This window comes from Phalangium opilio, unplaced genomic scaffold (assembly GCF_054372755.1).
Source record: "Phalangium opilio isolate 3A_F unplaced genomic scaffold, DU_Popi_V2 ptg000013l_1, whole genome shotgun sequence".
Classification (NCBI taxonomy): Eukaryota; Metazoa; Arthropoda; class Arachnida; order Opiliones; family Phalangiidae; genus Phalangium; species Phalangium opilio.
The window spans coordinates 8,805,683-8,832,827 of NW_028324148.1; the positions used below are offsets into that span (position 1 = coordinate 8,805,683).

At 34.3% G+C, this 27,145-nt stretch overlaps 2 protein-coding genes and 1 long non-coding RNA gene across 4 annotated transcripts; 2 read left to right on the forward strand and 1 right to left on the reverse strand.

The window, feature by feature from the left end:
• Positions 1–5,285: 5,285 nt before the first annotated feature.
• Positions 5,286–6,538, forward strand: LOC149708830 (uncharacterized). Its single transcript, XM_089862927.1, has 3 exons — positions 5,286–5,757; positions 5,840–6,058; positions 6,141–6,538. Exons 1-3 carry the CDS (start codon positions 5,402–5,404, stop codon positions 6,298–6,300), a joined length of 735 nt encoding a protein of 244 aa, XP_089719053.1. The 5' UTR covers positions 5,286–5,401; the 3' UTR covers positions 6,301–6,538.
• Positions 6,356–7,127, reverse strand: LOC149708831 (uncharacterized). The gene is made up of 3 exons (XM_089862938.1): positions 6,961–7,127; positions 6,624–6,772; positions 6,356–6,565 (listed from the first exon to the last, which is right to left on the reverse strand). The coding sequence occupies exons 1-3, from the start codon at positions 7,113–7,115 to the stop codon at positions 6,384–6,386; spliced, it is 486 nt and encodes a 161-aa protein (XP_089719064.1). The 5' UTR covers positions 7,116–7,127; the 3' UTR covers positions 6,356–6,383.
• Positions 7,128–10,920: 3,793 nt separating this feature from the next.
• Positions 10,921–27,088, forward strand: LOC149708832 (uncharacterized). 2 transcript variants are annotated; one of them, XR_016380010.1, is made up of 4 exons: positions 10,921–10,975; positions 24,346–24,417; positions 26,040–26,129; positions 26,824–27,088. It is a non-coding gene; the product is annotated as an uncharacterized LOC149708832 (long non-coding RNA). The 2 variants fall into 2 exon arrangements; XR_016380011.1 differs by lacking the exon at positions 10,921–10,975 and having other exon boundaries at positions 24,269–24,417.
• Positions 27,089–27,145: the final 57 nt, after the last annotated feature.

Here is a 27,145-nt window from a genome sequence, read left to right on the forward strand (position 1 = left end):
TATGCTTATTGAGACAGAAAAGTAAACAGCTTAATTATGTTTTAGAAACTACTTAGAGTTATCATAAATTGTTTGCGATTCGTTGCATGTTAGATCTAATAGAGGAGTACGCCAGTTCTATCTTTTCAAGATATATCAGCTTTGTTGAGAAGTAAATAATTTACGCTGGTTTAATGGGAATTTAAAAGGTTAAATCGTGTTCTAAGTACGATAAAAATTATTCAACTTATATTGAACATTGAAGATTAACTAATAATTATACTTTTCAACCTTTTTGAATTAAGCGATTAAAGCAAGTAGTCCACTAAGCCTTGTGAAACCGTATCATTAACGTAACGTCACGTATCCAAATACGAACAGAACGCCATCTAATAACGTTTCTTAAACGATGCTTTCGAACTTAGTAATGGGCGCCCTCTTTTGGATGATATACGAACTAAAAACGTTAACGATACGGTTTCGCAAGGCTAAATGGACTACTTGCTTTAGACTCTTGATATAATCATAAGAGTGAGTTATCCCTTTGATCTATCACGCAACGTTTTTCCTTTTCGTAAAAGTACTTCACCTACATAATTCCCGTCATACTATGTTTTAGAAAATCAATTAAATGAACTCTACCTGTTTCCATTATTTATGATGTCCTAATGTGAATAGAAGTTGCTGCTAACGCGAGATAAGAGGATATACATAGAAGTAGTGAAGGAGTTACAAAATGCCATTTGGATTCAAGTTTTTTACTTGTTTTTTTACCTTTAATTGGAATTGTATCAGTTGTTCAAAAAACCCGGAAGATATTTTATTTAAAAACAGTATTACCAATTTTGTTTTGGATCTGCGGTTTCTTACTGAAGATATCATCACACATTCTCGATATGGACGCCAATACGGATAAAAAGTCACAAAACAGAACTGAAGATGAAAATAAACCCGATTTGAAATTGAAAAGTGTATGGTGGTTTACTCAATTCGGTGACATTATTTATCTCATTTCCGTTGTTGTCATTTTATTTTCACGTCGTTATACCATTCAGGAAATCTCTTTGAAGCTCGACGAACTGGAAGCGGTTTTGAGAAAAACAAATTTGATACAGTTTAGGAAATGTGCCAGTAAATACGGTGTCTGGTTTTTGTTTATTTTTGTCTTCGCGTGCTTTGGTTTCTACTTTTCAGAAATAATAAACCTTATTAACAAGTTCAAATCAGTAGATTTGTTAAATTTTCTCCTCACTGCATTTGAATCCTTCATGCTTTCGTTCGGTTACTGGGTGACTACGTTTGCCGTTGAAGGGTACTTGGTTTACTATAGCATTTTCTTCGGTCATGTAATAAAACAATTTAACGAAACGCTTACTGAAATGTTTCGAAGTAGTCGACAAAATTTGAGAGAAAATGCTTCTAATTTGCTTCAAGACAAGAGAATTGAATTCGTGTATGTCAACAGTATTTTTCAAAAAGCAAGTTGTGATCTTTTGTCACCATTGGTGGCTATAAGCATGCTTCATTGTTTGTTAACGTTTTGCGGTTGCGCTTACTGGATAAATCGAATGCCCGATGTGATAGCGAAGGACTACATGCTATTGGCGTTAATCATCGAGAGAATGATAACATCTTCGTCGAAGTTTATCATTTTGTGCTTCATTTTTCCTCAGAACGAAGTAAGTCAAATAGAATAAATAGTTTCATTTTAAGATTTAGACTTCATAGAGCTATATATTTGGGGACGAACGAAGGGGTATCTTCCCATTGCGCTGAATTCCATTAGACCGAATTCCCATTAGACCGGATCCCGCCAATGTTTTTAATGAATTTAGCCCAACCGCGGGTTTGGTATTTACAATTCAAACGACTCTATTTGTCGAAAACAGCGACCCCAAAAATGCTATGTAGCTTAATTTCTATTAATGTCGTCTTTTAATGAAAGCGTTTTAAATACATTTTTACTGACTTGGAAACGCCACTATTTGGTTAAGCTAGGTTAGTAATGTTTTATAAATCACTTAACAATTTTACGCCTTTTCATAGGAAATGTGTCCAGTGAGCCCTTATTTGACTGGAAAATTTATGGGAAATTGTCCACTGGCGTGTGCATAAATAGTGTCGCATCAAAACTTCGAAAAATTTAATGGCCAAAATGTTCAGTGACCCCCCTTAGTTTTAAAAAAAATTATCGGACATTTTAAAATTTTATTGGACAATGTCCAGTGTCCTGTGCTTATTTTCGGCCCTGTCCCTATGGCACGACAACAATCAGAGCGACCTTAAATCGCTCTTAGCTGTTAGCGTCATGGGCAACGATTAAGTACTGACACAGGGTAAAATAACCCAGATTGCAAAGAACAAGTGAAAATGTTTTCGTGGATTAAACAATGCAATGAATTATTAATATTACATTCAAGCGTTTAAGCAACTATTCCCCGAAACAAGAAAGGCAAAGATAAAAAAGTTCTTCACAAAAAGCTCCACAACTCTGATCACACGTGCAAGGAAGAAATTTTTTAAAAAGTCCCAGTTGTACTGAGCCCAACTGATATAATCGCCAAGTGATTTTTCATCTAACTTGAGCATACTCGCGAATAAAAGTCCGAAACAAGTCAGACAAGTCTTAAGTTTAAAGTTGTCGTTCGATTTAATATTTAATGATAGGCTAGTGAAAGTAAAGAGAGTATAAATTGAAGAAACTATTATGTTATCCCTTACCAGGGATAGAATTAATTTTAGAAGCAGGAATGGAGAACGGTTAGTATTTACTTCAGTCCGACTTATAGCCCAGTAAAGAGCCCCTCCTCCCAACACGTAACGAAAAGTTAAAATTATTTTATTGGCTCACATAAATTACGTTTTGATGACGTTTCTGACGGGGAAGGCAAAAATACGTAATTCCTTTTTACCTCTGTCACTATGACCTGCCTCTTCTTTCATACCCCTTCGTCCCGTGAAAGGGGTTCGGGACTTAGACGCGCGCCCACATTACTAGGTTCTCCATTCCTATTTCTAAAATTAAATCTATCCCTGCCTTACCAATAATTCGTTCACGAAGAAAGCCACGATAAAAGCACGAGAAACACTAAGAAATTCGTATATTAGTTGTATTGATCCTGAATTTCGGAAATGGTTGTCAATGGTCCATGATCCTGTGTGTAGAAAGGAAACATTTACCATGTTGCATTTTGTGATGAAGCATATTGATTTAAACATTGCCACACGGCTTTTTTGTTAGTCCCGTAAAGTTATTATTAATATTATTATTTATTGTATGAATTAGCCTCAAGATACCTTAAAAAACTGATTCATGTTTATGTTGAATTTAACATATACCCACGCGGTAGCTGGTGGTCTACCTACAAAGGTTACTACCCGGGTGAGGGGTGACCAATAAGTTTTGACTACTGGGAGTGGCGGAATTTGCGGAGTAGAGATGTACTAAGTCGTTGTCTAGGGGATGATTTTCGCTACTTTATAAAGTTTAGAAAGAGGAACAGCTAGAGATGTACTAAGTCGTTGTCTAGGGGATGATTTTCGCTACTTTATAAAGTTTAGAAAGAGGAACAGCTAGAGATGTACTAAGTCGTTGTCTAGGGGATGATTTTCGCTACTTTATAAAGTTTAGAAAGAGGAACAGCTAGAGATGTACTAAGTCGTTGTCTAGGGGATGATTTTCGCTACTTTATAAAGTTTAGAAAGAGGAACAGCTAGAGATGTACTAAGTCGTTGTCTAGGGGATGATTTTCGCTACTTTATAAAGTTTAGAAAGAGGAACAGCTAGGTTTTTAGAGTTGTCAAAGAACATAATGATTTTAATTCTAATAAAATTAACACCTCTTAATAATATATAAATATAAACGTACGTACGCTTCCTTTAACTATACATGGCTACTAAGGAGTCTAAAGGATTCTAATTAACAAAGAAATTATAAAAATAACCCGACGAAACTGGGGGATACTTAAGTTCAGCGTTGATTATTACAAAATAATGTTATTTTCATATAGATGTATGTGTATAAAAATATACTTATATGCTTGTTGAGAAAGAAAAGTAAACAGCTTAATTATGTTTTAGAAACTACTTAGAGTTATCATAAATTGTTTGCGATTATTACTGTATGTACGTTGCATGTTAGATCTAATAGAGGAGTACGCCAGTCCTATCTTTTAAACATATATCAGCTTTATTGATAAGTAAATCCTTTACGCTGGTTTAATGGTAATTTAAAACGTTAAATCGTGTTCTAAGTACGATAAAAAATTATATAACTTATATTGAAAATTGTAGATTAATTAATAATTTTATTCTTCAACCTTTTTGAATTAAGACTCTTGATATAATCATAAGAGTGAGTTATCCCTTTGATCTAGCACGCAACGTTTTTCCATTTCGTAAAAGTACTTCACCTACATAATTCTCGCCATGCTATGTTTTAGATAGAAAATCAATTAAATGAACTTTACGTGTTTCCATTATTTATGATGAAGTCCTAATGTGAATAGATGTTGCTTCTAACGCGAGATAAGAGGGTAGACATAAAAATAGTGAAGGAGTTTCAAAATGCCATTTGGGTTCAAGTTTTTTACGTGTTTTTTACCTTTAATTGGAATTGTATCAGTAGTTCAAAAAACCCGGAAGATATTTTATATAAAAACAGTATTACCAATTTTGTTTTGGATCTGCGGTTTCTTAGTGAAGATATCATCACATATTCTCGATATGGACGCCAATACGGATAAAAAGTCAAAAAACAGAACTGAAGATGAAAATAAACCCGATTTGAAAATGGAAAGTGTATGGTGGTTTTCCCAATTCGGTGATATTATTTATCACATTTCCGTTGTTGTCATTTTATTTTCACGCCGATATACCATTCAGGAAATCTCTTTGAAACTCGACAAATTGGAAGCGGTTTTCAAAAAAACAAATTTGATACAGTTTAGGAAATGTGCCAGTAAATACGGTGTCTGGTTTTTATTCCTTTCCGTCTTAGCGTGCTTTGGTTTCTACATTTCAGAAATAATAAACATTATTAACGAATTCAAATCAGTAGATTTGCTGAACTTTCTCCTCTCCGCAATTGAAACCTTGATGCTTTCGTTCGGTTACTGGGTGACTACGTTTGCCGTCGAAGGGTATTTAGTTTACTACAGCATTTTCTTCGCTCATGTAATCAAACAATTTAAAGGGATAGAACCAAGTTTTTTCATTTAGTATAAACTGCATATGGTTACATATAAAAAAGTATGCCTAAAATTATGTGGTGTACGCAAAAAGTCTGAAAAAAAATTTTAATTACGGAAAAAGAACGTTATAAGTTTAAAAATTTAAACTATACATGGTCACCCGCCAACTTGTTTATACCCGTTGTTTCGTCAGAACGGGATGCGATCCTATTGGTAGGGAAAAACTGGAATGCTTCCACCGATTTTAGCTTCTGCAGTAGGATTTTTTGTTACTTTTTATACTGTAGTCTGCTTCAGAAGCAAAATGTCAAATTCTAGCGGTGCTGAGCTGGAACTCTCGGATTCTGGTGATAGCATTAGTGATAATAGTTTTTCAGCGTCGAATTTATCAGATAGTTTAGAATCTGATCAATCTAACATTATTAACGAATCGAATGAGAACGATTCATCTTCTGAGAGCGATCATGAAGTGTTCGGACTGCAACCCTACCAGTTTGAACCCTTGGCTCAGGAACCTGAACTTGGCCAAGTAGGCGGTCAAGCCCCAATGGAAGTTGATAATCCCCGCCTTCACAACACTGATTGGTAATAATATGATTTTAATGTTCAATTATTAGAGATTCAAGCATCCGAGCCCCATCTTTATAAATGAATGTTTCTTCAACAGGTGTAATTGTGGGTTTTGTTTTGTCATGCCAACAGTGGAGGAAAGTTTTTGTTGCCGAGAAGAGCTTCCTAATCAACGATTAATTGATGCAATTGGAGAATTTAATTGTATTATTGAAACCGAAACTTTTAATGACATAATGAGGCGAAACATTTTAAATATTCTTTTTGATGAGTTCCGAGAAAATAATTATCAGCCTGCTGAGGACGAGATAAATCCGTAAGTTTTATTTGAATATGTTTCTAAGAAAGTTTTATTCACACACATGTTCAAAACTATTAATTGTGGCCTCGTTTTATAGTACCTATAGATATTTGATTTATAGACTATATACTAGATGGATATACAGAGTTTTGGGAAAACGAGTGAGACGCCCAATTCCAAGTTGCGCTGTTAATAGGATTCGACGAGAATATCCATCAGATATTTATCAAGGTTTTACGGAACCTGGCCCAGCTTGAAGGGTTATTTTTTACCCCAAGAAATAAATTTTGTACAACGTACTATATTAAATTTTTGTAAATATTATTTTATTAAATGAAAACTAATGTGAAAACCGTCTTGCAGTTTTAAATGCTTCCACAGCTGCTTCTTTATCTGGGTGGGGAAAGTCTGCTGATAATGGCCTTGGTATTTCAGCTTGAGTAGCAAGGCTCTCATTGCGACCTTCTTCGTAAGAATGTTCGCACTTTGTGAGTAGTGTTTGAAAGAGTTTTTCAGCGTATGCTAAGAAATAATTACATTTTAAAATTAAAATTTGATGGCAATGACTGATATTTCTTACCAAAGGTCGATGCTTGCATGATTGGTTTTACAGAAAAGTCACCTTTTTTGAACTTTGGGAAATATATATTCCATCTTAGGTTACCATTTTTCGTAGTGGCTTGGATTTTGTCAGAGTTTTCATTATAATGTAGAGCCGCTAATAACATTCTTACAATAGAAATTTAAAAATTAAAATATATTTAAATTAATAATGAGACATTTCGAGTGAAACGTTTTGTTCAGGGTTGACACAGGTCAGAAAAACTGGATAACTATGAGATTTTCAATTTTAAAAATTTGTGCCAACCCTGTTATTTACAAAATTAGTCCTTAATTTCTGGATAGCCTAGACATACCTGGCTTCCATCCCTAAGTACGAGTAATGAGTGTTTTTTGGGGCAAAATGGATTAATACGGAATTATACGCTTCTACACTAGAAGTCTGGGTTTCCGGAGATATTTGTAATATGTCTTTTTCAAAAAGACAAATTATTTTTTTTAAATTTCTCATATACTACTGTTCCTGTAAAATTAGATTTTAATCAGAAACGTCAAATGATTTTCTAAACCGGATAATACCTGGAATAAGCCATTCTCTTTTATTCTCATCCAAAGCCAGATCACCATGCGTGCATTTTGAAAAGGGCCTGCCATGGCCTCGATGAATATTTGCAACATGCCGTAACACTGACATAAACTTTGCTTGAATGAGTTTAGCATTCCCCTTACTAGAGGTGGCACTCCAGTACATATGATTTTGTACGCTCTTGTTCCACTCATCCAAAACTTTGAACTCTTTTGTGGCTGCGGCATGAATTTTTTTCTTCACAGCTAAGGTTAGGATAAGTTGTAGGTTTAGTGAACAGGTAGAAATAATCATTCTTACATTTAACCTTGTGCCAACAGTCAAATAAATGTTTAATTTTTGGATGGAATTTTTTGAGGAAAGATCGAATTTGAACGTGGCGGTCAGTAACTATCCAGAGAGAAAATCCAGAGTGCAACGAAGAGAGGAGCGAGTCATCATTAACAATTTAATAAAGAAATCTAGTCCTTCTGCAATTGATAATCTCACGAATGAAGCAACTAATGTTCAAACTAATTGTGATAACATGGATCGTAGCCCTGATAATATGATTCCTAAACGTGATACTGTTGTTTTTAAACGCAAACCATGCTGTAAATGCGAGAGATTAGAGAAACAAAATAGAACATTACGAGCTCATTATAGCAAATTGAAAATTAAAGAAATGAAAAATGAGAAGAAAATTAAAGAATTAAAAATTGAACAAGCAATGAAGAGTGTAATTAGTACTGAAGAAGTAAAGAAACTCAAGAGAATGAAGAATGACAAAAGGAAAAAAGAAGAATTTAAGGAGAAATGCACCAATATTTTAAATGATATTTTCTCACCTAGTCAAATTAAGAAACTAATGGGGAAAAAAATGGTTATCTGGTCTGCCGATGATCTCGCACGGGCTTTTACTTTGCGATACCTTAACAGAAAAGCTTATATGTTTTTAAAAAATGACCTGCGATATCCATTACCAGGTTTGTCAACATTAAGGCGGTATGCATCAAAACTAAATTTAAGACAAGGAATTTTACAAGATGTTTTAAATATTATGAAACTAGCTGGATCTAAAAAATCAAATATAGAAAAAATATGTGTCATAACGTTTGACGAAATGAAAATTTCATCGCAATATGAATATGATGTGAAAGCCGATCAAGTAGTTGGAAAACATAGTCAAATGCAGGTAGCAATGGTTAGGGGCTTATTTTCACCTTGGAAACAACCTGTTTACATTGGCTTTGATACCAAAATGACTAAAAAACTGTTGTTGGACATAATATCCAAAGTTCATGAGGCAGGGTATTTAATAGTCTCATCTGTCTGTGATATGGGGGGAGGTAACATGGGTTTCCCCTTTAGAAAGTTTTACAAGAGACCTTTTATATAGCAACACTAGCTCAGTCTCGGTAAATGTAAACCCAAAAAATGTTCCTAGGGAAATTGCTGATCCCAGTTTAAATTCAGTAAGATTTGGTACTAGTTCCTTATGCTCTGGAGAAATTGGTATTTTAAAGAGTGTAGACAACATCGTAACCCAAGATGGTAATGAAGCAAACGAATTCTCAAAGCTTGAAGAAAATGGGCTAGAATACATGTCTGGTTTTATAGCCAAAAAATTCTATAAAAAATATGCCAATCTGGATTTAAGAGACTCAAGTCAGAGTGATCATTGTTATCAATTACCATCTTGGGCTACAATATTATCTTATGGCGGTTTAATTGTTCCTAGCTCTACTTTCTTAAAAGCAATGAATTCATTTGAAACCATTTTTCGTAATTTCCTTCCAAACAAAGTCCTCTCCAACGAAATAAATATTGTTAAAAACATATCCAATTCAATTCACCAAGAACATGAAACTTATCCTTTGGATTTAATCCATTCATTTGTCAAATTAAGAATTTTCATTAGAATGAAATATCACAATTCAATCAAGCCCAGCAAGACAGATTGTGGGAGAAAATTAGGTAAAAAATTTAAGAAAATTGTAAACTAAAGTTCCTATAATTGTTATAATTGGCTGGAGTTTTCAAATTAAGATCTCAAAACTCATCAATAGAAATAAAATTCATTTCATTGGAATTATACTTGGTTTAAATTTTTTTGGTCTAATGCATTGATTACTTATCACCGTTATTAAGTAATTGTAATCATTTTCCTCTTGAATTTAAAGAAAATCATAATAGGTACTGAACTATGAAGTTTGATAGAAGCATAAAGTTTCGGTTTCTGCCTTACTATTTATTAAAATGTGCACAATTATCTATGCCAAACCCTTTCTAATTATTTAATTTAAAAAATATATAAAAATAATGCCCTATAATTAGCGTTTTAAAAATAAATTTCATGGCAATTCTCATATAGTCTACCGTACAGAATCAAAACCGCGCGCGCTTGAGGTCTAAGGCTGACGTCACGTAAGGGGGGGTTGGAACAGACTCTAGAAATCGAAAATTTATCTCAGGCGAGCGAGCACCCGTTGATAACAAAGGACTTTATGCTATTGGTGTTTATCAGCGTGAGAATGATCATATCTTCGTCGAAGTTTATCATTTTGTGCTTCATTTCAGATTTTCCTCAGAACGAAGTAAGTCAAATAGAATAAATAGTTTCATTTTAAGATTTAGACTTCATAGAGCTATATAGAGCTATACGCGCCGAGGATTGAGAGGTTAACTAACACGCAGAGCCTCTAGCGGACTGAATTGAAAACTCTTGGCGGGAAGTTCGCGAATGGTAGATAGGCAGTTTAAAAATGGCAAGCGCTACAATTATAAAATACGTCGCATTTTTAAGCATTAGAAGGTTTAAAGAAATTATTTTAGGGATTCTACTCGTCTAAAAGTCTAAAATATAATAAAAACCAAACACATTTTTAAAGTAAGAGGTATTTGTAAATCAAACGAAGTTAATACCGTAGTCTCTGGATAGTGTAACAGGGAAACTTCTGTAACTAAGCAAGTTTTTGATATTACCATCTATTTAAGTGTTCAAATTAAATAAATATGTTTATATTGTAAGTTAATTAAATTAACTTGCAAGTGCTTCCAGACAGACACATTTTTGAGGTTAACTGTACCTCGTAGGAGTTTTGTACATTTAATTTGGGTGTTGGGATTAGATAACATAAAGTCTAAAAACTTACTTTTTCTCTTTAAGCGCGTTAATTCATTCATTACTTTTAATACAATGAATTCTAGAACTTCGAAAATGGGTAAAATTTCACCCCTTCTGGGAATTTCAGTAATAATTCTTACAAGTAACTACACAACAACCCTATGGCTTCATTTAAAGACGCGGTCATTTTCCCGCCAATTTGTTTTTCTAAAATCCGCTAGAGGGCGAACGCGGCGGCTCGCTCGGCGCGTATATATTTGGGGACGAATGAAGGTCGCATAAATTTAGAAAAAGACCGTAAAAAATCAGTTACTCAAAAAGTGAGAGTAACAGCGGTTTAGCCCTTTGGGCAGGAAAATGATGAATCATTCACTTGGAATTTGTACTCCAAGAAATATAGAAAAAAAATTTAAATGAAAATTACGCAACGTAATTTTATATTTAATGCCTTTGACATAGAGCTCGGCATTTTCGATCAATTATCCACTTTATTTTATCTTTATCCATACCCAAAAATTATCCACAGAACTTACATGTTAAATCGTATTATAATCCACAAATTTGTTTATAAATAATCGGTTATCCACCAATTTGTGGATAATTGATCGAAAATGCCGAGCTCTACTTTGACATTAATTATCTCAATTGATGTCTTCACCAAGAATACTGCAAAGGTCAGGTAAAAGAAACAATCCCTAATCAAATAGCTCGATCCATAAAATTCTGTCATAGACGTAACATGGAGGCTGTATCCTATTCAATATTGGACGGGAAACTGTCGTTATTCATGTAGTCATTGCTTTTTAAGGGAATTATAGCAAACATGGCTGCCAGTCAACGTAATATTCATTTATGTCGTCTGCTCGCGGATCATCGGTCGGGGGACTCAGGGTTTGTTTTGTTTTCGTCGTTTCGAACTAAGTAGAGCTTCTTTTTGAAAATAATTAATAAATCTAATAACAGAAAGACGGGTAATTCATGTTGACGTTGGTAGTTAATTATTAATATTAAATTGTTACATAGATTTTCAGTCTGAGACTGTCAATTTGAGTTATAAAGCCTCGGACTTAAGCAGCCGAACTAGACCGTTGAAATCTCTCACGCCCTAGTAGGCACCACCCACTTTTAAAACGGGAAAATTTGGAGATTCAGTAGGGAAATATTTTCTAGGAAAATACACTAAATATATGGCAGCCCTGTGGCTGAGTTTTGTCATAGATTTCCACCTTGCCTGGAACAGGGGGAAATTACTTCTGCCGCATTTTATGGATCGAGCTAACCCGAAAAAGTGAAAATGATGGATTCACGGGTAAGATTTGTAGTACTCATCACAAGGCGTCCCTGTCACGAAAACAATCAGAGCGACCTTGAATCGCTCTTAGTTGTTAGCGTCATGGGCAACGATAAAGTACTGACACAGGGTCAAACAACCCAGATTGCAAAGAACAAGAGAAAATGTTTTCGTGGATTAAAAGGTGGAATATGTTAGTAATACTATTCCCCGAAACAAGAAAGGCAAAGATAAAAAAGTTCTTCACAGAAAGCTCCACAACTCCGACTGCACTTTTTTTAAAAAGTTCCAGTTGTACAGAGCCCAACTAATATAATCGCCAAGTGGTTTTTCATCGAACTTTACCAAACTCGCGAATGAAAGTCTGAAACTGGTCAGACTAGTCTTAAGTTTAAAGTTGTCGCTCGATTTAATATTTAATGATTGGCTAGCCAAGGTATATATATAGTATAAATTAATGAAACTATTGGAGCTCCGCATTTTCTACCCACTATCCACAAATTGGTAGATAACCGATTATTATTAAACAAAGTTGTGTATATAATACGACTTAACATGTAAGTTCTGTGGATGATTGTCTAGTATGGATAAAGATAAAATAGCGTGGACAGAGGTGGATTAGGGGAAGTTATGAACGAGCCATAGGGCTCACTGTGGGGGCATTTTATTTACGAGAGAGAGAGGAAGAGGAACGGCTGGGTGGGTTAAAATTCCTCCCCTCTATCAACGGAGTAAGATTAAGGTCTCTACCTGGTGGATGTTAAGAGAAGTAACACGGGAAATTGAGAAAATGGCCTCCGAAGTTAAGCTTGAAAACTCTTCGCGACCTATTATGAGTATTAACAGCTCTAAAAGTTATTAAGAAGTATCAACTCAATGTAATTTTTATTTAATGGTCAAACAAAATATGAGAAATAATTCTGTAGGTTGTAACATAGATAAAAAACCGACAAAAAGTAGCGAAAAATCGGAAAAGATAGCTAAGCCTTTGCCGCGCTTTAAATCAGTTTCAACCCAGTGCTTGACTTTAATAAACCCCGTCACAATACCACCAAAGAAATCGGATGTTAAACGGAAAGGTATTTACCCTGCTTTGAAACTTAAAAAATGGGCCACCAACGCTACTCTAGTTTCAGAGGAAGTAACAAAATAGCTGAGATAATTTTTTAATTGTTCTATTAACTTCTTAATAATGGGAAAGTCCGCGCCTCCCGACGATTGTTCCATTTCTAACTATAAACGACTCTTGACTGAGCAAGCCTTGTACATCATACACTAAAGCAGACGCTATTTTCCATCCGTTAGGTGGCGTTATCGTTACCCTGCTATCCTCGCGAATTCTCTCTCATTTTTGGGGGGGGCTTAGAAATAAAGAGTAGCTCTATGTTCCCCCATCGCTTTTATAAAGCATTTGCTCATCCAGAAATTCGGCCTCTTTCGTAACTTCCCCTAATCCACCTCTGGCGTGGATAATGGATAGATAATGCCGAGCTCTAGAAACTATTACGTCATCCCTTACCAATAATTCTTTCACAAAGGAAGCCACGATAAAAGCAGCGCTCAGAAATTCGTAAATTAGTTATTTTGATCCCGAATTTGGGATAGACTAATCTGCTGAATGTCTGAACGTCTGAACTGCTGAAAATAGTAGAATTCCTACTATAAAATTCTCCCATCCTACCAAACCGTAAACTGTCTGAACCTCTTTGACTATTTTGCTGAAATGCCGAATTCTGAACAGTGAACATTGAAATTAAAGTAAGAGATCGTCTGAACCTTTTTGACTATTTTGCTGAAATGCTGAATTCTGAACCGTGAATTTTGAAATTGAAGTAGAATGGAGACCGTCTGAACTTTTTGACTGTTTTGGTGAAATGCTGAATTCTGAACCGAAATTAATGTAAGATAGGGACCGTCTGAGCTTTTAGACTATTTTGCTGAAATGCTGAATTCTGAACCGTGAATTTTGAAAATGAAGTAGAATGGAGACCGTCTGAACCTTTTTGTCTATTTTGCTGAAATGCTGAATTCTGAACCGTGAATTTTGAAAATGAAGTAGAATGGAGACTGTCTGAACTTTTTGACTATTTTCCTGAAATGCTGAATTCTGAACCATGAATTTTGAAAATGAAGTAGAATGGAGACCGTCTGAACTTTTTTGACTATTTTGCTGAATTGCCGAATTCTGAACCGAAATTAATATAAGATAGAGACCGTCTGAACTTTTTTGACTATTTTGCTGAAATGCTGAATTCTGAACCGTGAACTTTGAAATTAATGTAAGATAGAGACCGTCTGAATTTTTTTTACTATTTTGCTGAAATGCTGAATTGATAATATGCCGGGCGGAGGGCAACTAAATTAACTTCAAGGACTGGCGACAGAAGTATAGTTATGGTATTTTTAGGACATACACAATTTACCAAAACCATTTTTGGTAAAGTAATCTAAGAAATTTCCAAATTATTGTGTGAAGAAAATTTTAGAAATTCCAAAAATAAGGAAAAGGAGAATATAAGCGCGAAGTTGCGAAAATTACATTAGCGATATTTTAGTTTCTAAAAAAAGCATTAAACCAATATTTTGAGAAGAAGGCACTAATTAGTTTTTAAGTAACTAGGCTTTCTCAACAAAAATTTGCCTTTTCCAAAATTTTTACGCTCAAATAAAATGAGACCTTTTCTGAAATTTTTCTCAATTAAAATCCACCTTTTCCAGAATTTAGATGCTCACTTCATTTGAAACACAAATAAAATGGGACCTTTTCCTAATTTTTTCTCAATTAAAATCCACCTTTTCAAATATTATTAGCATAAATTTCATAATTTTTGTAGATTTTGCTTTTATTAGTGAGATCTAGAATTCAGCATTTCAGCAAAATAGTCAAAAACGTTCAGACGGTCTCCATTCTACTTCATTTTCAAAATTCACGGTTCAGAATTCAGCATTTCAGGAAAATAGTCAAAAAGGTTCAGACGGTCTCTATCTTACATTAATTTCAAAGTTCACGGTTCAGAATTCAGCATTTCAGCAAAATAGTCAAAAAAGTTCAGACGGTCTCGATCTTACATTAATTTCGGTTCAGAATTCGGAATTTCAGCAAAATAGTCAAAAACGTTCAGACGGTCTCCATTCTACTTCATTTTCAAAATTCACGGTTCAGAATTCAGCATTTCAGGAAAATAGTCAAAAAGGTTCAGACGGTCTCTATCTTACATTAATTTCAAAGTTCACGGTTCAGAATTCAGCATTTCAGCAAAATAGTCAAAAAAGTTCAGACGGTCTCGATCTTACATTAATTTCGGTTCAGAATTCAGCATTTCAGCAACATAGTCAAAAAAGTTCAGACGGTCTCTATCTTACATTAATTTCGGTTCAGAATTCGGCATTTCAGCAAAATAGTCAAAAAAGTTCAGAAGGTCTCCATTCTACTTCATTTTTAAAATTCACGGTTCAGAATTCAGCATTTCAGGAAAATAGTCAAAAAGGTTCAGACGGTCTCTATCTTACTTTAATTTCAAAGTTCACGGTTCAGAATTCAGCATTTCAGCAAAATAGTCAAAAAACTTCAGACGGTCTCGATCTTACATTAATTTCGGTTCAGAATTCGGCATTTCAGCAAAATAGTCAAAAACGTTCAGACAGTCTCTATCTTACATTAATTTCGGTTCAGAATTCAGAATTTCAGCAAAATAGTCAAAATAGTTCAGACGGTCTCTATCTTACATTAATTTCAAAGTTCACGGTTCAGAATTCAGCATTTCAGAAAAATAGTCAAAAAGGTTCAGACGATCTCTTACTTTAATTTCAATCTTCACTGTTCAGAATTAGGCATTTCAGCAAAATAGTCAAAAAGGTTCAGACAGTTTACCGTTTGGTAGGATGGGAGAATTTTATAGTAGGAATTCTACTATTTTCAGCAGTTCAGACGTTCAGACATTCAGCAGATTAGTCGATCCCCCTGAATTTCGGAAATGGTTGTGAATGACCCATATTTCTGCGTGTAGAAAGGAAACATTTACCATGGCGCATGTTGTTATGAAGCACATTGATTTTTGCATTATTGCCACACGGCTTTTTTGTTAATCCCGTAAAGTGAAGTAGTTTGAAAAGTAAAAATATACCGGTTCGTATATGCAATAAAAAGATGTACATAATTCCTGCCAATTGATAAATTTAAATTTATGTGTTGTATTTATTGTGTGAATTTGTCTCAAGATAAAAGAGTTGAACTCGCATATTTACGCAACATTTTTCTAATGCCTAGGGGAGATTTCTTGTCACCATATCATTTTACGTATTCATCCACTATTTTTTCAATAAGACGGTACGGTAAAAAATCATACTGCCCGTCTATATGATATAATAGAGCTCGGCATTTTCGATCAATTATCCACAAATTGGTGGATAACCGATTATTTATAAACAAATTTGTGGATTTAACATGTAAGTTCTGTGGATAATTTTTGGGTATGGATAAAGATAAAATAAAGTGGATAATTGATCGAAAATGCCGAGCTCTATGATATAATGAACCATAATAATCAACCAGCGAATTTAAGTGACTTAAAAGAAAGTATTTTATGAGCAAAATCTGGTTTATTTGCCATTGTTCTGCAAGATGGGCTCATGGTTTGGAAATCTGCACTACCGATTTCCTACTCTCTAACATTTTAGCTTCGAGCTATGGAGCTTTGGCCTGTGCATTTATTATTAGTCACTGAAAAATTTAATTTACATATACATACATATATTTGTATATAAATAGACATATGTATGTTGAGAAAGAAAAGTAGAAAGGGCGTAGAGTCATTAGAATTATTGATACGTACTGTATATTGTACGTAAGATCTGATGAAATAAGTATTTGCTCAATATTTTTTTTGGTTTTTGTTTAGGGCGTTTTAATGGTTAAGTTGATGTACAGGTACGACAAAATCGATTTACTTAACAATGACCATAAAATACTTTAGTTTTAACGAACCAGGACAAAAGTGACTTATCCCTTAGACCTAACACGCAACCTTTGCCTTTGGCACACTATTCTCGCCAAACCTTGTTTGAGTTAGTAAATCGATTCAGTTAAGTTTAGGTGTTTCCAGTATGAAAAATATAGGATAGTCATATTTTGAAGAGAAGTTGTCCGTGAACGCGAAATAAAAGGATAAGGAGTTACAAAATGCCAGTTGAATTCAAACATTTTACTTGTCTCTTATTTTTAGTCGGAATTGTATCAGTAGTTCAAAAAAACAAGAAGGTTTTTTATTTCAAAACATTTTTACCCATTTTGTTTTGGATCTGCGGTTTCGTACTAAGAATATCATCGTATTTTCTGGAAAACGACGAGCACACAGACAAAGAAGTACAAAACAAGACTGAAACTGAAAATAAAACAAATTTCAAAGCTGATACGATATCGGGCCTTTCCGAATTCGTCGACCTTCTCTATCAAATTTCTGTAGTGATTATTTTATTTTTGCGTCGTTATGTTATACAGAGAATCTCTGTAAAATGTGACAATTTGGAAGCTATTTTCTATACAAAAAATTTCATTCAGTTTAGGAAATGTGCCAGAAAATATGCTTTCATTTTTCTTTTTCTTTGCATCTTGGTGTGCGTTGAATACTACACTACAGAAATAATATACATAATTAAAGAGTTCAAACTGATGGATACAAGTGCTTTTCTCTTTTCTGCCACTGAATCATTCACGCTCTCTTTCGGTTATTGTGTGGCAACGTTTGCCGTTGAAGGCTTTTTAATTTACTACAGCATTTTCTTCGCCCATCTAATTAAACAGTTCAATGAAACGTTGACAGAATGTTTTCGAAAACTTTCACAAAATTTGAGAGAAAACCCTCATAAATTCCTCCAAGATAAAAGAATGGAACTTATGTACGTGAACAGTAGTTTACAAAAAGCTAGTGATGACTTTTTGTCACCATTGCTGGCTATTAGTATGCTTCATTGTTTTTTGACGTTTTGTGGATGTGCTTATTTGATAAATCTACCGCCAAATATGACAGTGAAGGACTTCGGCTTTTGGTCTTTCGTCACCGTCAAATTGATCATATCTTCGTCCAAGTTGATCATTTTGTGCTTCATTTCAGATTTTCCACAGAACGAAGTAAGTCAGATAGTTTGAGAAGTTCAATTTTAAGACATTCTTTATGTAGTTTAAAGATTGCATTAAAAATAATTCAGAGAATATTGGAATAGGTGTTGCACCTACCTGGGGGCTTATCAGCACCTCCTCCAATTGTCGCTCATCATTGCACCGCCGACACGGCACACGAGATCGGCCAGCGGGCGCGACTAACGCGTGGTTCGGTGACAGGGAAGAACTAAAGCAGCATGTCAGAGGACTTGATTAGGCGCTGCACCTAGCTGGGGGGGGATTATCAGCGCCCCAATTTTCGCTCATCATATTCCCAATTAAACCTGCCGAACCGCCGTCAAGCCACACGGTATCGGCCAGCGGGCCCGACAAACGCCCCTTGATCATGAGACGGAAGCGGGACACAGTCAGCGTTTTTATTTAATGTTGTTAACCGCTAATTAATAGCAACTTACTGCACTTTATCATGCTCTAAGGTTTCTTAAAAGTATTACTGGTGGTTTAATCTTTTGAAACCTCAAAGTTTCACATATAATTTTGTGAATTACTTAACCTTTTAGCTAACACGCAAAATACTTTCTACTTGTAAATCTACTTAAAACGAACGTTATTCCTTCTACACTCTGTTTGTGTTAAGAAATCCAATAATGGAAATTCACGCGCTTTCACTATTGCGAAGATGTTTACAAAACTCCCTCCAGGAAAAACTATTAACTAATCTATAAAAAGCTGGGAGTCGTGGCGTTCTATTGTAATCCAGCCCATTGGAAGCATGAACAGAAGTTGACTGTAAGCCGTTATAACGGGATCAAACTCGTCTTGGTATTTCAAAATGCCAGTTGGATTCAAGTATTTTTCGTGTCTCTTACCTCTAATTGGAATAGTGTCAGTTGATCAAAAAAACCGTAGTATTTTTTATATAAAAACAATTTTCCCTGTTTTATTTTGGTTTTGCGGTTTCTTACTGAAAATATCATCACGATTTTTAACTTGGTACCAAGTATCACAAAACACAACTGAAGAAAAATCTACGAGCGAAAACGCAGGAAATTTAAAATACACATCTGTGTCGTGGTTTTCCGAATTCGGCGACGTTCTCTATCACATTACCACTGTTGTCATTTTATTTTCACGTCGATTTGCCATTCAGAAAATCTCTTTAAAATTACACAAATTGGAAGTGAATTTCAACAAAACAAGTTTAATTCAGTTTAAAAAATGTGCCAGAATATATGGTGTTTCGTTTTTGTTCCTGTGCGTCTTGGTATGCGTCTCGTTAAACATCCTACACACAATAATCATGATAAACAATTTCAAATGCGTTGTGTTACGTGATTTCTTCCTCTCTGCAATTGAAACCTTGATGTTGTCTTGCGATGACTGGGTGACAATGTTTGCCGTTGAAGGATATTTAGTTTATTACAGTATTTTCTTCGCTCATATAATTAAACAGTTTAACGGAACTCTGATTGATTTTTTTCGAAAAAATCCACTTACTTTGAGAGACAACGCTCAAAAATTTCTTCAAGATAAAAGAATGGAATACATTCATTTCAATAGAGTTTTTCAAAATACAAGTGGTGATTTCTTGTCACCTTTGCTGGCCATAAGTATGCTTCATTGTTTGTTGACCTTATGTGGATGTGCATATTGGATAAATGGCATACAAAAAGCGCAATCAGGCGACTCTACGCTGTTATATTTTCTCATCGTGAAGTTCGTCATATCATTGTCCAAGTTCTTCATTTTGTGCTTAATTTCCGATTTTCCACAAACAGAAGTAAGTCAAAAAGAGTAAATGGTCTAATTTTAAAATTCGTAATTATCAAGCCATTATAAATATATGCCCAATAAGAATATTTTCTAATCAAGAAAATCAATAAATATTTAATTAATTGAATGAAATTTAATGACCATTTTGTAGTAATTTTCTTAAACTTGGCATTTTTATTCAGAATACAGAATTTGTCCATTACGATCTGAACTTAGACAATTAGGCCCAAATTTATTACGGAGAATATTTTTCAATCCTGAAATTTTCTTAAAATAAAAGTGTAATTATTATCAAAGTTTGAGATATTATAGAATATCTAAAAAAGATTTCATGAAGTAGTAATTTGAACACTACATACTTTGGAAAGTATTTTAGACAATGTTGTCACTTGCAGCTTAGATTTTGAGAAAACATACATCTAATGCAATATAAAATACAACATATATTCTATCCACATTAGCAAAAAAAAGGTAAACTGGAAAAGTTTCTAATAAATGACCAATTAATCGGTTAAGTGAAAATGGGAATAAGGAAGCGTGTGTTCACATTAATTTCTCTTTAAATTTCCTTTTGCGCATGTAGACCTTTGGACGTGCTTTTATTGCATTATAGCTAGAACATAAATCCGTTTTTGATTATAGTGTCTATACTTCAGCTATAAACTACAATGAAAATGTCTTATTTTGATAAAAAAATTTGTTGACTGCTATTATTATCAACCCAATGGATATAAATCGAGGAATAGATAACATTTAATTATGATTGCTCATAAATAGCTTAATCTCGCCTATTCACGATTTAAGGATGTTTATCGTGGTCGTAGCACAATTAAATCTCTTTAATATAAATCAATATTTTGTTATTTAAAATTGAATTAATAATTTTATTAATAAATGAATCGTTTTTAAAATTCTCATTAAATACTGGGAGTTACTTACACCTTGGATCTGACACGAAACTTTCTTTCTTTACGTAAATATATAACTTCCATTATTCTTGCCACACTGTGTTTACTGTTTGAGTTACAAAATCGATTAAAGACATACTGTATACGTCTTTCCACTTTTGTAAAGATGTTTCCTGCATAAATATGGTCTTTCATATGAAAAACGTTTCCGGGAAAAAAACTAATCTATAATAAGGTCATGATGTGAACAGACGTTGACGGTAATGTGTTATGAAAGGATGAAAATAAAACTTTTTGAGGTGTTTCTAAATGCCTGTTGGATTCAAGTACTTTGTTTCTTACCTTTATTTGGAATTGGAACAGTAATGAAAAAAGGTTACTTTTTTATTTAAAGATAATTTTACTTATTTTTATTTGGATCTGCGGTTTTGTACTGAAAATACAGTCAAAATTTCCCAATTGGAACAAGAACTTCTACCAAACATCTCAAAACAACTCTGATTACCTATCATTAAATATCCAAACAAATAAAATAGTAACGAACATTTACGAAATTTAAAAGTAACAGCTTTAACATGGTTCTGTCACATTTTCTATCACATTTTTATAGTTAAATTTTTATTTTCACTTCGATGTGGTATTGAGAAAATTTCTTTAAATCTACAAATTCATTCATTAAAATCAATTAATTTTAAGTATTACTTTTTGTATATTTTAAGTACAAACGCTGTTGAACTTATGTCGTTTCACCCTTTATATTGAAGAGTGGCATGCACTTTTTCGTTAAAGGCTATGAAATCGGAGAATACATAAAGAACTAAGATTTGAAGACATTAAATATGCAATGGAAAAATTTTAAAGTTTTCTTGAAATTGTTGAAACGTGTAGCTTAGATGTTGAGGAAAGAAAGATAAATCTAATGAAAAAGAATTGGAAAACATGGGGTTCCGTAAAACAATGTTATTATAGATTAGAATCAGAGGTGGATTAGGAGAAGTTATGAACGAGCCATAGGGCTCACTGTGGGGGCATTTTATTTACGAGAGAGAGGAAGAGGAACGGCTGGGTGGGTTAAAATTCCTCCCCTCTATCAACGGAGTAAGATTAAGGTCTCTACCTGGTGGATGTTAAGAGAAGTAACACGGGAAATTGAGAAAATGGCCTCCGAAGTTAAGCTTGAAAACTCTTCGCGACCTATTACTGTATTAACAGCTCTAAAAGTTATGAAGAAGTATCAACTCAATGTAATTTTTATTTAATGGTCAAACAAAATATGAGAAATAAGTCTGAAGGTTGTAACATAGATAAAAAACCAACAAAAAGTAGCGAAAAATCGGAAAAGATAGCTAAGCCTTTGCCGCGCTTTAAATCAGTTTCAACCCAGTGCTTGGCTTTAATAAACCCCGTCACAATACCACCAAAGAAATCGGATGTTAAACGGAAAGGTATTTACCCTGCTTTGGAACTTAAAAAATGGGCCACCAACGCTACTCTAGTTTCAGAGGAAGTCACAAAATAGCTGAGATCATTTTTTTGATTGTTCTATTAACTTCTTAATAATGGGAAAGTCCGCGCGTCCCGACGATTGTTCCATTTCTAACTATAAACGACTCTTGACTGAGTAAGCCTTGTACATCATACACTAAAGCAGACGCTATTTTCAATCCGTTAGGTGGCGATATCGTTACCCTGCTATCCTCGCGAGTTCTCTCTCATTTTTGGGGGGGGCTTAGAAATAAAGAGTAGCTCTATGTTCCCCCATCGCTTTTATAAAGCATTTGCCCATCCAGAAATTCGGCCTCTTTCGTAACTTCCCCTAATCCACCTCTGTTAGAATAGAATAGTTTCGGGTAGTCTTTAGGGTAATAAGTAGCGTGTAATTACATTTATATCCCTTTTACAATTTACTTTTGTGCCTGAAGACCTCAGAGTGTTTTGTCTGTATACACTTCAGTAATATATGAAAAAGAAACGCCCAATATTGGGAGGGCTGGGCTGTTGTAACAGTTTGTGTGTATCTGTAAAACCAGGATCAAGGTTACGAGGACATAGACGAAAAGCATGTTTATTCCTCAGAGACTCTTGCTCTTCTTCCTCAATGCTTTGAAAAGTAGCTTATATGACGAACTTATATGCGCCAATTATAACATTATTGTTACACCCACTGAATACATAAAAATTTAAAGGGAAGTACGTATATTTTTACTAAACGGCCAAATATTTTGCCATCTCTCGGCACCGTCTATACGTACAAATATTGAGAAACAAACCACACCCTATGTCAATTATCAACTAGATAGTGCATCACTGTGAAGTGTTTCCCTGGCAACCTCAGACAATGTTTTACGCAAATACAACATAGAAAGTTACCGACCGTGTCACACCATAGTGTGGCTCTGCTTAACAATGCCGATCGGTTACCAGTATTTCATATTTTTGCCAAGAATTATCGGAATAACGCCATTAGAGGGTAACACTTTAAATTTTCGACTAAAAACTATAATTCCAAACATTATTTGGTTCACCGGTTTAAGTCTAAAGTTGTTTTCGATCATTTCGGATGTGTACGCCAATGATATATCAGAAAAATCATTCGATAACAAAACTTCTACCGCAGCGAAGAGGGGAAATTTTAGTGATGATCAGAACGTACTTTTAACTGAAGAAGATGGTCTTATTGAAGACATATTTGGTTTGGATGATCCCGAGGTTGTTGAACCAGATTTCAAGTTTTACACCGTATTTGCCTTTTTCTTCGCCGAGGATGTGATTTATCATTTAATTATATTGGTTTTACTATTGAGAAGTAGTTACGGCATCGCCGAAATTAAAAAGAGACTTAAAAAGCTGGAAGAATCATTTCTTCTCGAGGACAAAAAAATGTTTAAAAATCGAACAAAATTTTACGGAATTTCTTTTATAATGACCAGTACAATAACTTACTTTTTAATGTACGGAATGGAAGGTCTTGACGTGATGGATGGAAAATCCCGGGCGTCTTTCGAAAGACTCATCATATGGTCAGTTGAGAAATTCTTGTTAACAACTGGTGAAGGCGCGGCTGCTTTTGCCGTAGAAGGATTTCTGATTTACTACAGTTTATTTTTCAAGCAAGTCATCAAAAACTTCAATGATTCTTTAGGAGCTTTAATCCAAAATTCTAATGAACAACTGTTTCAACCCACGATTTGCGCGGACAGCACGTTGAGGATAAAAAGAATGGAGTTTACGTCGTTAAACGAAACATTTGCAAAAGCCACCCGATTTTTATCTCCTCTTTTGTCTTTCAGCTTGTTAGATTGTTTGTTAACCGTGTCGTTCGCCGTTTTCTTGATACATCAAACGAGTTCCGGAACCATGCATGATAAGCCTCTGTTATATTATGTGATATTGAAGCTTCTAATTAGCTTGATTAAGATTTGGATATTGTGCATAATATCCGATTATCCACCAAATGAAGTAAGTTACCGACAACTTATTTAAAATAGTTTCTAAAGAAATATAATATAATTAGTATTGGCATCCAAGGACATTTAAGGAGAAAAATAGAATATAAAGACATGTCGCAATTGACACAAGTAATGACGTTATATTTTTCAATTTATTAGCAATACGTAGTGAAACGACGAAGTTGGTGCAAGTTAATAAATAGAGCTGTCGCATAACGGCCGTTATCGCGTTTGGAAATTTTAGTTAATTTTCTTGCTGCTTTTTTCCGAGATTTATCAGTAAACATCTAGTCCTTAATACTTACTGCCCAAAACAATTCAGTGACGTAGGTCAAGGAGTTTGGGAGATAAAGTTATTACACAAATATGAATTCTGATATCGCCCTTTGAAAAATACAAATATTTGCTCGTTGGGTGTTTCAAATTTTAATATCACTTTGTGATTAAAAGAAGTTTAACAAAAGTTTAACAAATTTTTTACAAAGAACTATTCTTATTTTCTTATTTTAGGTGATGAAAACCTACGCGATACTTTCCTCGGCAAAAGTCACAGGAGCACCGGATTCTGCATTTAATCAAGAGGTGCGTTCATGTTTTACTAAGTATTCCCTATAAAAACTTAAAAAGCACTACATAATATATTTATATATTTACGTTGATAAAAAATGTGACAACTGTCCATATTTCAGCTAAACAGCATGATCTATATCTATTATAAAAAAGGGTCTTTGTATGGACCAAGGCCGAAAAAACCAACGATATGAGTGAAGTTTATCAATTGACTGAAGTTCAGATATTGCAATTTCTCTTTAATTATTTTTATTAATTTAATCCTTAATCACTATCTAATTCATGCTACTGATTTTACTGTTAATCAATTTATTCCCTCTGAATTAGTTGAAAAATTGCGTATCTACGCTTTTTCAGGAACAATTCCCTTTTCCAAAAACATTTCATGATGAAATTAATTATTTCAAAGGGAGTACGTGTTGAGGGATCAATATTGAATATTTTAAATATTCTACTATCTAAAAAGAGCAAGTTATCTTTGACATAATTCGAAAGTAAAAGGTATTTTTTTTTCATTTGGGATGCAAATCAGGTTGATGAGCGAATTTATACATTTAACTTCTAATATCGAAAACTACACATCAACGAAAAGTAGTACTGCAATTTCCGCCTCTGTTCTTCAGAGCTTCTCGGTCGTAACTCATCCTGCATTTGAAAGTCACCACCCATAACTACTTTGTAGGCGCTACTTGTACGCCACCGGTTACGGATTACGCGTAATCATTTTAGCACTGTCAAGGGCAGGGCTTTCGAAACTATGCTAATTACTTTCAAATGTTCCGCCGTGTTTTGGCATTAACAGAAATAAATATTATAATGGAAGCACTTGATAATGGACATCATTACAAACATATGGAGAAACGCACATCGCTCGCAGCTTAGCCCCTTGCGTATTTTCCACACCCTTTCTCTTTTAAAATTATCAATTATGTATGAATACGCAGTTTCACATGTTAAGCATCCCCCCACAATGCGTTGCATCATTTAGAACTGTAGTCGATAGCAAAACAGGCATTCTCAAGTACTTAAGACCATTCCATTAAATACTTACAGAGGAACCAACGCACAGGGGCGAGACCGCCTCCGGGGGCCTTGTTCCTCGCGCCAAGAAGTAACACCAGAGGAAGTCCGCGCTCACTAAACGCGGAAGGCAAACCGCCTCACACTGCCTCTATCGTTGCTTCTTGGCAAGAAAAAATAGCCTTCGACCAGCAGTAGTGTTCTGAGCAGTACAATTGTACTTTTTCAGTACATTTTAAAGTTTTCAGTACGAAAAGTACTTTTTTATGTTTGAAAGTACATTTTCAAATTCCCTTTTTTAACATTAGCGTCTATGGGATGAAAATTACGCCTCTAGATGGCGCCAAAAGCCTTTTTTGGAGGGGACGGAAATTTTATTAACCCCAAAGGGGGAAAAGTACGTTTTCAAAAAGCCTCCCATTGGGGTAGTAAGTTTTACTATTGGGGAAAGTACGTTCCCAAATATCTGAGGAACAACACTTTCGACGGTATGAAATTGTCGATAAACAATCATCGCATCAAAGGAATTATTTCTTTCAAATCTTTATAGCTATGGAAAAGGAATCTACATTTTATCAAAAGAAAATGATATATAATTCGTAATTCTCTTTCAGTTGATCATTCTACTCAATACTCAACATTCGATTTCTTTTCGTTTCACTTTGGGTGGATTTTGTGACTTACGGAAATCGCTTATGCCAACGGTAAAACTGTTTTATAAATACACAATTACTACAACAGTGTTAAAGTCTACGTGCAAGTCAATAGCTGAGATAATAGAATCTTAGCATAGCTTTAGTATAAAAATACTCTTAAGAACACACAATGTGCAAATAATGTATTCATTTTTCTTGGCGCGCGTCAAAGTCCCAGACCCTCTTCCACGGGACGGAGGGGTATGAAAGAAGAGCCGGGTCATAGCGACAGAGGTAAAAAGGAATTACGTATTTTTCGCCTTCCCCATCAGCAATCATAGTTTAAGTGAGCCAATAAGATAATTTAAACTTTTCGTTACGTGTTGGAGGGAGGGGCTCTCGGACTGAAGTAAATACTAACCGTTCTCCATTCCTACTTCTAAAATTAAATCTATCCCGGCTAATTCTTTACGTTAAGTAATTTGTGAACAGCCTTTTAACATTGGAATGAAATTGAGTTAAAACTTATCAAACTTAATTTTATTATAATTTAACGATTTTTGATGAACAACTGTTTCATTTCGATATGATTAAGCCAAATTCGTATTTAATCTGGATGTAATTAAGTCCTAGTTTTATAAAGTTTCTTATTTTCTCAGCTAATGACAAGCAATGTTATTAAAACTTAGATTTAATATTATAAACTACAATTGCTCTTAACTAAAACATTCCAACTCTTTTGTTTTGTTTGTTTTTTAAATAGATTGCTGGAGCCATTATTACGTACACGGTTATTTTATGTCAAGATTAAGGAAGAATGAACTGAATTTGATTGACAATACAAACGATCATACTATTATAGAAAATCAATATTTTATCCAAAAAAATTAACTTACTTCCTAAGTTAAAGTGTAAATATGACTTCATCTCAACGCTATTTTCACCAGATAAAATCTTAAACTATTTTAGAATTAAACATGTTTAATGTCGCGACAATTAAACATTGATGATTATATAAGGTCATTCATATCTATGAGATTAAACTTCAAGGATCACGAGACGATAAGTCAATTAGGAAAAATATT